Raw genomic sequence first — 13550 nt, 5'->3', positions numbered from 1 at the left:
ATTATGCTTTCCATTTTTAAGTTCGGAATAGAGTAGTTGCTTTGGAAGGCGATAAGCAGGCATCCACACAACATGACCAGTCCAATGAAGCTGATGTTGAAGAATCATTGCTTCAACACTGGTGATCTTTGCTTCTTCCAGTACACTGGTATTAGTTGTTATATAGCAGTTAGGTTTAAAGCAGAAATAAAAGTGCAACACAGAAGAATGTAGACAAATTCAGTATAAAAATCACACATAAAGCAGAAAGTTTGAAATCTTTGTTAAGCAGCCTGATCAACTAAAAATCTTCCAGCTGCCATTAAAACAAGGACAAGTGGTATTGAAACGGTCTTTTAAGTTTCGAAGTGGTATTTGAAAAGTCCTGAAGTGTTGGGGTTTTTTAAGTATTGATGTATGTAAATGAAGCATGGAGCTGGCTTGTAGCTCTGTGGAACATACCTGGGGCAAATGCTTAAAATGTCCAGCTATGATCAGAGCCGTTTAAAGTTGCTTTGAGATGTTCTATGCCAGCGACCCCCAACCATTTGTGGGTTATGTACTGTATGCAACACTCATTTTCACAGAAATCAGGAGACGAGGGTCCATTTCAATCTCAGACAACAGGCTGATTTGCCCCAGTTCCCGAGTTCATTTCATTTAATCTGGTGTCACCCAGGAAAGTAAACTGCTGAATATTTGCAATGTACCAAAATGTGGCACGACAGCTTCAAAAGCAGTTGCAAGCGTGCGCACACACAATCTTGACATTTCCCCCCTCTCAGTGTGTTTGCGAATATTCCTGTGTGACAGAAATATTGGCAGGCTTTTAGCAGCTTTTACAAGTGTGGAGGAGCGATGACGAGTGCATCCTTTAAAAATGATTAGGGCAGATGATTTGGAGGTGGGAGATCTTTGTTTTGCAACAAAGTTAGGCTGTGCAAGGTGAGAAGGGCTTATCACAGGACTGGGGTAGCCATTGATGGTTTCGGGGCTAGTTTTCTTTGAGGTGTGCCTCGCATTGTGCCACTACAGGTCAGAAGGGGTTCATGGTATGGACTGCTCCTCCATGCAAAATGGCAACTCTCTGCTTGTTGAAAGCTATTATGCAGGAATTTCTTCACCCAATGTGGGATTCGAACCCACAGCCCTGAGATTAAGAGTCTCATGCTCTACCGACTGAGCTATCTAGCCTTGGACCATGACTCCCATCAGCCCTGACTTTAGCCCTGCTGACTTAGGCTGATGGGAGTTGGAGTAGAACAACTTTCTTGCAGGCACCTGGTATATAGGTTGCCCGTATGCAAATTCGCCGTTATAAGGAGGAGAATGGCAAGCTTTCAGCTTCAGTCCTAATTGCTGAAAGTGTAGGGCAGCATTGTCTTTTGGAGTTTTATCTCTGTCTCGACGCTTGGTTGCTTAATGAAGAGCCCTTGACGCTTTGTTGCCTGGGGAAGAGAGAAGGGAACGCTATTGATTTTGTTCTCTTTTTTAATGCTGGCTTTTATCCTCCCGAGTTTTCCTCTGGAAGGAAAAGGAGCTAGATGACAGACCTGAATCCCTCTCCCCTTCAAATTGTTGAAGCAAAACAGGCCAGGAAGGTAAAAACCTTGAGAGAAGCATTGGAGATAGCAGTGGCAGAAAGAGACGAATCCGGGCTGAGTAGCTGGCCACATCTGGATGATGTGATGAACTGTTGTTTAGTGTAGCACTCAAACACAACCAGTTATTTGGAATGAGCCAAGGCAAGTCTTGGACTCATGTGCTCCCTTTGACTCCTCCAGCATGGCTATGAGTCGGGAAGCTCTCACTTCTGTTTTTGATTGACTCCAGTTTAGTGTTGCATCTGAATGCTAAACTGCGGTTAATCTTAACTGTGCACAAGCCAATTTAATAACCTATGCTTTGTAAGTTGACTTTGAAATAAAGGACTCCTTCAAAAATAAAACTCCATAAAGTCAAGGGTCCGGCCACACCATTCTGTCTATCCCTTCGTAACAGATGACTGCTGGTAAGGCCCTCTTATCCTCCATCAATATGTCCAATCCCCTGGCTGGCCTTCAACACACGAGTCTCCCAGATCTGTTCAGGAACAGCATCCTCTCTCATTCTTGCACTAACATTTTCAAGTGGCCTAATCGGTTGTGACTTTTCCTTTGAGCAAACCGGCCTTTGGTTCCTAAAGCACAGCCAGCTCCCTTAAAGGCTTGGAGTCACTGTCATTGCTTATCAAGCAATATGTAACTAGATGGAATATTTTTAGCTCACTCAGCCCAGGCCTTTTCCCAAACCTACTCAATGGTCAAATTTCACTTTTCTTAGGCTGTAACGTTTAGCAGATTCATTGGGGAGATGAGGGGTAGCCTTCCAATGATGCTGGACTCCAAAGCCCATCATCCCTGACCATTAGCCTTGCTGCTGTGGCTGATGGGAATTGGAGTCCAAAAACTTGTGGCGTGCCACAGATTCCCCAACCCTAAATTAATCCTGTTTTTTAAAAAACAACGCATTTAAAAAACGCATGCACATAAGTGTGCGTTTTAAAATGCATGTATGAGTGGAAGTAATGCACAAAATGCATTATGTTGCAGGAAAATGCATGACAAAAATTCCTATATTTGGCAGAATTAAGTACAAAAATGTGCATGGGAGAAATTTGCACTAAAATGCTGGTGAATTTTCCTGAGGACTTTTAAAAATGGCAAAGAGGTGTGGAAGCATGGAGAAGCAAAACTGCAGTTGACAGGTTTACGCATTCCATCCCTGGGCCAGGGCTCACCTGAAGTTCCTACAATGAACGTGATGCTGCTTTTGGCTTTCTTCCCAGTGCCGTAGAAAGTAAGACAACGCCAGGAGGTGACACGTGGAAGGGTCAAAATGCAGGCTGGTGACATATGGGGAAATTGCAGCGTCCCGCTGAAACCAGCGGTTTACCAGTAGAAGGGGCATAGAAGTGCGAAGACGCCCTGAGGGTTCTCCAGGAAAGCTTTCAGGGCATCAAATTAGATCCCTTTTCCACATAACTTTAGAAATAATTGAAGGACTCATTTTGGAGCAGGTAGGCGAGAATAAAATAGCAGCTGTTGCAAACCCTCCTTGATTGTAGAAGTTTGCAAAGGTTGTGGAATGAGTTTTAGTCCGTCCTGGACTAAACACTGCAGATTCCTGCAAGCAGCAAGCTCTATTATAGTGAGTGAGAAGGTGGAGCAGGCAACAGGACAGGGATGTTTTCCAAAAGCAAAACAAAACAAAAAAACCCTGCAGAAGGTTACAGCGGACAAAGAGCTTTTCCGAATTCCAAGATCTCATTTTTCTCTACTTTTCTGCTACTTTTTTTTTAAAAAAAGAAAACAATGGCAGCTTATTTCCTTTCAGAAAATAGCAGAAAAGGATGTCGCTGCCTCCTCCTCTTTAAGGAACAAAAAGATCTGCAATCTCAAGAAAAATAGATTTGTTTGGGAGGGCTATTTATAAAGGAGATCTGTCCCCAGTAGGTTGGAACAGGTTTGTTTTGAGTTATTTACTGCACTTATTTGTTGCTTTTTAAATTGAACTCAAAGCGACTTGAATAAGGCATCCCACATGGAGCTATAGTAGGGCTCTCAGGTAACTGGTCAGAGCTGCTTTCAATGAAGTTCTAATTCTATAATGGGAAAGAACTTTTTTAAAAAAAACTTGGGGATGGCACACTACTGGTGGGTGTGGCAACAGGTGTGAGACTTTGAACAGGAGGCTGTGCTCATTAGGACCACAAAAAAAGGCAGAGCACATCTCTGCATCCTTCATCCAGGCAACTGAGAAGCGCCCTCGCGGTCCAAGGTGACATTTGACCATGCAGAAGCACTTGACAAGAGTTCCCAAGGGCTGGTCAGAGGGGTCTGGGGGCCATATTTTGCGTCTGAGCCTGAGGTTCCCTATAAGGCAGAGATATGGCCCGAGACACTACAGCCCTGTTCCAACCCAGAAAGCCTGAACCATTGGTGGGTAAGCAAGCAGTCTTGGGGTGACAAGAGCAACAGGCAATATTTCCAAGCTTAGGAATATGATGATTATTATTATTTGGAGCGTGTTCATCAGGTTCACCTCGAGTACAAGGCAGGCCTTATGGCCCTCAAATTGTTTCTTTACAGCCAGGCAGGGGAATCTGTGATCCTCCAGATATTCGTGGACTTCCAACTCCTGTTGTTCTAAGTCAGCCTGACTTACGGTCCAGGAGGATGGGAGTCACAGTCTGGCAGCACTAGAGGGCCACAGGCTCCCCAGCCCTTCTCATAATGGAGGCAGCGACCTCAGTCTGTGTCCAGGGAAAGCATTCATGGGGGCCCCACAGCTCACAAAGCCCCCTCTCCAAGCAGTGCTGCTTCCCTCCCTTAGAGCACCTGTCAGGGAACTGCCATCAGCTCAGAGGTGAGAGGTGGGAGGGCAGTTGTGTTATAGGGAACCTCCGAAGATCTTGCAGTTCCTCCTCTGGCGAGGAGGAAAGCCCCACCTCCAGGGACCAGGAGATGCTAGGGAGAGCCTGAACACGGAGCCTGAGCAAAGCGGAGGGGGGGAAAGCCCCCCTTTGCCAGCGCCCACTCTGCGCAGTAGGTTTCGGCGCAGAGAAGGGAGGAGAAGGATGGGGGGGTCACACGGTTGTTATGCTGGTGGAGGTACAAGGACCGGCCACTCCCAGATTCTGCTAGCGACTGAGCCAGACATGAACTTGCGACGCTCTTCACCGTAAATATTTTGGACTAATAAGAAAGCTGGAAAAGACAGGTTGGAGTCCTGCCTCTTTGCTCTCGAGCAACCACACCAACACCTGACAGCACCCAAGCCCTTGAGGGGCAATGCCAGCAAGAATTGTGCTTTGTGCGCCCAGGTTCAAGCAGCCCAGCCAAAGGAGGCCTGTCTCAAGGACAGCATTGCTTTAGACCGGGCGCCAAATGTGTGGTGGTCTTCTTTTTAAAAATTTGAAGTTTGGGGTTGTTGTTGTTTTAGCTTTTTCTAACTTTAATACAAAGCCATCTTGTTTTTTCACTTTATTGAGCGGCTGGTTTGGTTTTCTGTTTTCTATTCCTGTACGCTGGCCTGTCGTCTGATTTTTCTCTTCTGTTCTCTATTTTAGAAAAGTGTTATAGCCGTTTTATTAAACGTGCACTCAACCCTGCCTCTAATATCTTGTGCCAGTAATCCGAGACCCTTGCTTGGCACGCTGTGCTTGTTATCCTTTCTCACAAATAGATAATGGGGAGTGAGGAAAGGACAGGAAATAGGCAGATGTTGTATTGCCAGAGGGGATGGATGGATGACAGGCAGGGAGTCGTCTAAAGATGGCTTGTCAACATGCACTGTACAAAAACAACCATCTCCCCCAGCTAAAGAAGGGGTGACATCGCTTGCAGAAACCTTTGGGGAGTTTATGCTGCTGGGTCTTTGACTGTTCCCAGTGTGGGAGCAGCGCGACTCTTGCACGGCCACCGTGGGAGGGATGCCCAGCGCACCTGGGCAATGCCGTTTCCGCTTGCCTGTTTACCTTTTCTCTTCCACAAATGGCTCGCCTGTCCAAAAATGACAAGTGAGCCAGCAGGATGGGCTTCAGCATTGTCTGGTTGAGCATCCAGTGACGGCTGCTCTCGATGTCAGGGTCTGTGTCTGTAAAGTTTCTGTGTTTTTTTTTATTTTTGGAACTTCCTGATACCTTTCCTCCCCCTCTTGCTTTGCAGAGTAAATCAACTCATGATGCCTCCAGCCTCTGTGAAAGTCTAAGGCGGTGAGTAAACCAAAAGAGATGTGTGCATCTTCTGTGTGTGTGTGCAGGTTGGAAGGTGGTTGCTGGGCCTTTGGGCTGATGTGTTAAAGGGGAGCTAAATGTGTTGAAGGGGAGCATCTTCAAATACCTGAAGGGCTGTCACATGGAAGAGAGAGCAAGCTTGCTTTCCGCTGCTTCAGAGGGTAGGACCTGAGCCAATGGATCCAAAATGCAAGAGAGGAGATTCTGATAAAACCTTAGGAGTGTGCTGGCTGTTTGCCTTAATAAACATTGATTGACAAAACCTTAGAAAGAAGAACTTTCATATCTATCTCTATCTCTATCTATCTATCTATAAAAAAGGTAAAGGACCCCTGACAGTTAAGTCCAGTCATGAATGACTCTGGGGTTGCGGCGCTCATCTCGCTTTACTGGCCAAGGGAGCCGACGTTTGTCTGCAGACAGTTTTTCCGGGTCACGTGGCCAGCATGACTGAGCCGCTTCTGGCGAACCAGAACAGCGCACGTAAACACCGTTTACCTTCCCGCTGGAGCAGTACCTATTTATCTACTTGCACTTTGACATGCTTTCGAACTGCTAGGTTGGCAGGAGCAGGGACCGAGCAACGGGAGCTCACCCCGTCGCAGGGATTTGAACCGCCGACCTTCTAATCGGCAGGTCCTAGGCTCTGTGGTTTAGACCACAGCGCCACCCGCGTCCCCATCTATATCTATATTTTCATTTTTTTCTGATAACAATTTTCATATGCTTACATATCAAATCCAAATTTGCATTGATTGACTCCCCCCCCCACCAATTTCCATTCCCCCCTTTATTTTCCATGCATCTAATTATATTTCCACTTAATTTCAAATTATTTTTCACATCATAATTCCACCTTCAGTTCATAAATGCTACAACAATCCTGCTAATGCTTCCACATTTTTACAGTGCTCTTTAAAATAATCTATTAAAAAATTCCCCGTTCATTATTACACTTTTTCTTCATCTTGGTGCCTGATCTTACCCAGAAAGTTTTGCCATTTCAGCAAAGTCTATCATCTTAGTCCTCCATTCTTCTTTCATTGGTACGTTCTCTTTTTTCCACTTCTGGGCAGAAAGAAGAACTTTCTGACAGTAAGAACTGTTTGACAGTGGAAAACACCACCTTCAAAGGTGGTGGACTTGCCTTCACTGGAGGTTTTTAAACAGACGTTGGGTGGCCATCTTGATTCTCTAGCTGTGATTCCTGTATTACGGGGGGTTGGACTAGATGACCCTTGGGGTCCCTTCCAACCCTACAGTTCTATGATTCTGTGATTGTCTGCAGAGAGAGGCCTATGCCCGCAGCCTGGCTAGACACCCCCATTTACTCTGCAGCCAGTGCACTCCTGCTCCTGGTTTATGAAGCTGTGTGTGCACGACATTAGCCACAATCCAGATGTCTTGTAGGGTATTTTGTTTTGTTTTTTTTGAGAAATGTTGCATTTGGGGGCATTTACCCTAAAAACAGAGGGATGTGGGTGGTGCTGTGGGTTAAACCACAGAGCCTAGGGCTTGCTGATCAGAAGGTCGGCGGTTCAAATCCCCATGACGGGGTGAGCTCCCGTTGCTCAGTCCCTGCTCCTGCCAACCTAGCAGTTCGAAAGCATGTCAAAGTGCAAGTAGATAAATAGATAAATAGGTACCGCTTCGGCGGGAAGGTAAACGGCATTTCCATGTGCTGCTCTGGTTTGCCAGAAGCGGCTTAGTCATTCTGGCCACATGACCCGGAAGCTGTACGCCGGCTCCCTCGGCCAATAAAACGAGATGAGCACCGCAACCCCAGAGTTGGCCACAACTGGACCTAATGGTCAGGGGTTGATCAGGGGTTGGTCAGCTTTGATCTGATTTGAAAACATAAGCCATATATGAAGATATCCACTCTGCCTCTCAGCTGACTGAGGGCGGCTCAGAAACACATCCGACCGTAGAAATGTGTACAATGACATGCAAACGTGATTTGAAGGGCAGTTGGGGATGGGTGTGTGTGTGTATCTCGCAGTGTTTTAAGCCATTAATGTGCACATCGCCTAAGGCAGCCTTTCTCAACCTGTGGGTCCCCAGATGTTGTTGGACTACAACTCCCATCACCCCTAGCTAGCAAGGCCAGAGCTCAGGGATGATGGGAGTTGTAGTCCAACAACATCTGGGGACCCACAACTTGAGAACCTCTAGCCTAAGGCTTCCTTGCGGCCAAGGAGCCTGTGAAACCACAAGGCGGAAGCGTTTGTGTCCTTAAAGCTTTATAGGGCATTGAAAAATTTGGATGAGTGTGAATTTTGAAGGCTTGGCTCCTTTGAGTCATGCATATTCCTTTCAGAATGAAGAAATGGGAAATGTTTGTCTTTAAAGGCATGCTGAATTGAGTTGCTCCTCTATCCATACATTGGAAATGCAGTGGGTTTGAGTAGGCGGACTTCAAGGCTCCCCTCAGTGACTCTTAAATTGAACAGAGCATTCCTAGAAGGAAGCAGCAAAAGGCTGCACAGGGCATCCACTGGAGTCATAAAAGGAATCCGTCCATCCCAGTCAGAGCCTTTGCACAATCCTATTAAGTAGCTCTTACAGTTGCGATTAAATTTAATCATATGAACACCAAGGGATTCATTTGACAGTCCTTTTAGTCTTTTTTAATCACTTTAGGTACATTATTAGGCAAACAGGCTTTTCAAGTGTATTAGTAGCTCAGCAGCACCTCCATTTTTAATGCAGAAAATGCCACTTCAGAGGGAGAAGTTAGGCTCTAGAAGTGGAAACGGACATTTTTACTTTTCCCCAGCCTGCCATTTTCCTGCTCCAAATCCCCACCTCCAAGTTCACAATGGCTTTTCCCACTCTGGGGTTCCAAAACTGGGTGAGCCCCTTGCTTCCTTTTGCTGATCCCAGTCCCAAAATGTGGCTTTACCTGTATTGCTTAAATAATAGTTTCATTGCATATATTTGCATGCCGCAAACCATTGCATATTTGGGCATGTAACAAACCATTGCATATGTTTGCATGTAAAAAGCCGCTGGGGAAAAAACTTGTCTGGTCTTACAGCACATACGTGGGAGCATCACATGACCTATAGCTGTGGGGAGATGTAGGCCCTTCACTAAAGCTAAGCTGATCTGGGACTAGTCCGTTCCTGGATGGAAGGCCACCTGGGAATGCCAGTGTTTGCCAGCTTGAGCTCTCTCACAGCACAGACAGGATGTGACTGTTGTAAAATAAATCGAGAGAGTCACAATTTAATTACAGGTTGTCACTCATTGCTAGAAGAAAATGCCATGTTCACTCTTTAATTTTGCAAGAACAGACTAGATCAGCAGAACTTAATACTTTGGCATTGTAGTGTGTTTAATAAGGACCTGATCGGAACAGATCCATGTCCTAAAAAATTGCTTTGTATCTGAAGCAGCTACAAAGGAAAATTAAGCCTAAGACTTATCACCGCTTATTTAAGACTTATCATCGCTTATCATGTGCCATCATGAGGAACAGGAGAATAAAACTCTGTTTAGGTAACTTGCAAGTCTTGGGTTGGCTGAGTTGATAAAACTGCCCAATTTTAAAATCCTACATCGAAACCAGGAATGAAGTCAGGCCCATACCATCCTCACATATTTCTGTCTTTACAAATACATTGGCACCTAAAGTTACAGACGCTTCAGGTTACAGACTCCGCTAACCCAGAAATAGTACCTCAGGTTAAGAACTTTGCTTCAGGATGAGAACAGAAATTGCGGTGTGGCGGCAGCGGGAGGCCCCATTAGCTAAAGTGGTACCTCAGGTTAAGAACAGTTTCAGGTTAAGAACGGACCTCCAGAACAAATTAAGTTCTTAACCCGAGGTACCACTGTAAGCAAATTGCCTAATGCAGCAGAATTCCATAGAAAACAACTGAACCTGTCTTCCCTCCCTTACTTCTGGCCCAGTTCTGCAGCCTGTTGGATTATGGCCACACATATTCCCGTTAGCGGTCTGAGCTAATACACATCCAACTGTCTCCCTTGCTCTGAAAGCTTGTGTGTCTCCTTTCTTCCACGCTAACAACTTGTCTTTGTTCCCTTCCGCACAGCTGACGTCCCGGATGATGAAGGAAAGCTTTTGTGAGCTCCGGCAGCCGCCGAACCCCAAAACGAGCACCTGCAGGAGACGCCCTCCCCCCTCCAATCCACCCTTCCCGGAACATGGAGCCGCGGGAAATTCATCCCGGGGAACCAATTACGCAGCGACATGGTGTTACTTCAGCCAGAGGAGAGGGGGAGTCCGTTGGAGCACATCTCAACAGACGTGGAGTCCTATGCTTTTGCGGTCTTGCGTAAAGAAGAGCTCCCGTCTTCCCTGCTCCAGAGGGAAGGGACCTTCCTGGCTGGCATCTTTCCCAAAAAGAAGTCACTTGAAGGACCGGTGTACAGCTTTGCTTTCGGCTCCATGAAGATGGGTCAACGGCGAAGACTCCCTGCCCCATTGAACACACTGCTGCTCTTGCCATCCATCTCTTGTCTCCATCCAGAGGCGTCATCCTAGTTGGAGAAGCAGAGCCTCAGCTTTGGGTTGTGAAAGCCAAGATCCGTTTTGTATTATTGAATCATGGCATAGGACACTTCCTGCAGGAGGTCAAAAAGATTGGGCCGGATGGGCACATTCACATATATACATATATATATTTAATTTAAAGGTGTTCTTTGCACTAGCAGGAAGCTGCTGGAGCTACCTCAAGGCCACTGCAGGGTTTGGTCTTGGCCAGGAATTTGGTGTTTCAACTTTCTGCTGGGGAATCCAAGCGTAATTTCAAGCCCTTTGAGGGGTGGGGAGAAGCAATAGAGAAAGAGGCGGTGTGGGCAGCTTTAGCCGAGAACGTTACCTACCTACTGATGGTCCTCCGGGTCAGAAATGAAGCTGCCCAGAGTGTCCGTTTCTTTAAATGCAAGTGAATGTGAGATAGTTGCTGCTTTTGGGTCAAGGTTAGGTTGGAGAAGAACTGCTGTTTCCTGCTGGAGTCAAATGCTATGGGAGTAGGTTGATGTTGGGGAACTCTTTGAGTAGGGCAGGCTGCGGTGGAGCCACAGTGATCCCACCCAGATCCCGAAATCTCCAGTCTCTGCTGTTCCAAGAAATCTGTGTGTTCAGAAAGAACCTGATTGGCTCCCAGTAGCGCCTGTCAACTCACTCAGATAAGCAGAAAGAACGTGATTTCTACTGTGTTGGGTTTAACATCAGCCATCTCTTGTCAGTGAACATGCACATATAGTCAGGAATATTGCCTCCCACCTCTAGCAAGGGCCAGGAGGGTAGTGACTCCTGTGGGGGTTCGAGGCTCTGCTGAAAGGTTGTAGCACCTTGGAAGACGAAAGGCCTGCCAAGTAAAGGGACCCCTGACCATTAGGTCCAGTTGCGGACGACTCTGGGGTTGCGGCGCTCATCTCGCTTTATTGGCCGAGGGAGCTGGCGTTTGTCCGCAGACAGCTTCCGGGTCATGTGGCCAGCATGACTAAACTGCTTCTGGCGAACCAGAGCAGTGCACGGAAATGCCGTTTACCTTCCCGCTGGAGTGGTACCTATTTATCTACTTGCACTTCGTGCTTTCGAACTGCTAGGTGGGCAGGAGCTGGGACTGAGCAACGGGAGCTCACCCCATCACGGGGATTCGAACCGCCGACCTTCTGAGTGGCAAGCCCTAGGCTCTGTGGTTTAACCCACAGCGCCACCCACGTCCCTAAGTTGCATGGTACACGGTGCCAATTCTCCACGACAGATCCCTGATAGAAGTGTCAGTCCCTTCAACTTCCTGTTGTTGGCGCGACCAGCTTTCTGCAGCCGAGTGGGGTGGTGGAGACAAGCAAGCTAACTCCACACACACAGTCAGGTGTGTTGGAGGGCAAACTTCTGAAGAAGGGAGCCTCTTCTGTGCATGAACCCCCAAGGATAAGGACTCCAGGGGGCTCAACAGGAATAGCGGCAGGGGGTGGGTTTGTGTAGGACATTTGTTCCCCCTTCACCCGTTTACTTGACTCGGATGTAGAAAGCCTGGAGCAGGCTACAGGCACATAGGAAGCTGCTCTCCAGAAGAGGCCTAAAAAATACAAAGCGAAGAGACAGTGGAGCTAAGTTTACTGTTTATTATACACACCCACTTTTGCATTGGAAAGCTATGAGCCAACTCTGGGATTAGGCTGAATTTATTTGCCAGAGAGAATGGTGCAGTGGCAGGGAGAACATAGCTGTCAGGGCCTGGAGGGGAAGATATCGCCATGGTCTGAATTTCAGCCGCAGAAGAACATTAAGAAAAAGGTGCGCTCTCAGAGCATAAATCAGGTTGAAGCATCACCACGCAAGATGGGAAAGTAATCTTGACCTCCACCCTCGTCAACTCCCCACATCTCCTCAAATGTTCCACCTTTCACCCTGCCTCTCACTGCCGGGCTTTTGTCATTTGCTCCGTCCTTTCCCCCCTGTCTTTCTTTCCTTGTAAAGAGACACTTAAAAACAATCGCTTTGGCAAATGGTGAAAGGGATGGAAATGTGACGTACGTTTTCTTGTTATACAAGGCAGGACTCGAACCAGTTTTCTGATTTTCTTTCAGAAGCAAAACAAAAACAAATAAGACGAAAAATGGCTATTTTATATTTTAAAGAGCAATGAAGTTGATTATGGATCTCAGAGTATAAGAAGAAGAATTAAATATAAATATATGCATTATGTAAATTAAGAAATAAAGCTATTTAAACACTTTGTGCCAGCTTTCATCTCTCGCTCGGCTGCCTGTCGGGAGACGCGGGTTCCAGGTGAGACAGTGGCTTTGAAAGAAACCGCGGGTGTTTCTTCTCCAACAGTGCTTACAGCCATGCCCGTGCAGAGATCTGAAGAGACTTGCTGTAAACAAGTAGGGCCGGCCCACGCAGGAGGCAAAGCAGGGCAACTGCCTCGGGCGGCGGGATTCACAGGGGCAGCAGAGCCTCTAAGGAACGTGTCTCCTGCTGCTGCCGCGATGGCAGCAACACGTGATGTGCTCCTTGGAAGCTGGGTCTGCCTCCTCCTTGGCAGCACCCCCCCCCATGCCACCTCTACAGCAGTGTCTTGGCAAATAGGAGGCGCTACTGTTCTCTGACCACTAGGAAGGAATTGGGGGGGGGGCTGCCATCTGGGTTCTCCTGGCCTCTGCTGGTGCGATTCAGGGTGGGCCCCTTACCCCCCACTGCAATGGCCCTTAAATCTCAGTAATGATGGCACCGAGCAACCCTCCCAGGGGAGGAGCCACCGCAGAAAAAGCCAGTTCTCATGTTGCCACCGTCCGGACCCCTCATGGAGGCGGCACATGGATAAGGGCCTCAGATGATGACCGCAGGGTCTGGGATGATGATAATAATAATTTTTTATTTATACCCCGCCCTTCCCGGTTCAGAAAACCTGGTTCAGGGTGGCTAACAACGAATTTAAAACCCTTGACGCAACAAAAATGAGCATAAAATACAGTATAAAACGTGAATAACAATAAATTCAGAATTCAAAAATCAATTTAGGGGGAAATCAATAGAGAGAGGGGGCTGTTGATATGATCCAGTTCAACTCTTGTTGAGATTTGTGTTGCCATAGCTGGGCTCGGATCATCGGTTAGCGTTGTCACCCTGACTGTTTTTGTCAGCTACAGAGAGATTAGCCTTAGGGCTAAATGACTTGTTACAGTGCAGATGGTTCTACTTGCGTTCAGGCAGATTCTAGTAGAAGCCGCCTGCAAACGGGGAGTCAGTGACTGACTGGGGTGTGTGGGTGTACATGTGTGTTTATCAGGGCAAAGATGTTAGGAGGCT

General features: G+C 47.1%; 1 protein-coding gene and 1 non-coding gene across 3 annotated transcripts in view; one reads left to right on the top strand and one right to left on the bottom strand.

Moving 5' to 3' along the window:
* SPNS2 (SPNS lysolipid transporter 2, sphingosine-1-phosphate) overlaps positions 1 to 11596 on the top strand; it is a 97415-nt gene extending 85819 nt beyond the window's left edge. For both annotated transcript variants that reach the window (XR_008327759.1, XM_053366985.1), the window contains 2 exons: positions 5688 to 5734; positions 9817 to 11596. Coding sequence is in view for 1 of the 2 variants with exons in the window: in XM_053366985.1 (XP_053222960.1) it covers positions 5688 to 5730 (43 nt within the window). In the remaining variant the exon portion in view is untranslated. The remainder of the gene's footprint in view (positions 1 to 5687; positions 5735 to 9816) is intronic.
* Positions 1101 to 1173, bottom strand: TRNAK-CUU (transfer RNA lysine (anticodon CUU)). The gene has a single exon. It is a non-coding gene; the product is annotated as a tRNA-Lys (tRNA).
* Positions 11597 to 13550: the final 1954 nt, after the last annotated feature.

Source organism: Podarcis raffonei, chromosome 15 (assembly GCF_027172205.1).
Source record: "Podarcis raffonei isolate rPodRaf1 chromosome 15, rPodRaf1.pri, whole genome shotgun sequence".
NCBI classification, from domain to species: Eukaryota; Metazoa; Chordata; class Lepidosauria; order Squamata; family Lacertidae; genus Podarcis; species Podarcis raffonei.
This window is presented reverse-complemented; position numbering and strand designations above follow the sequence as displayed.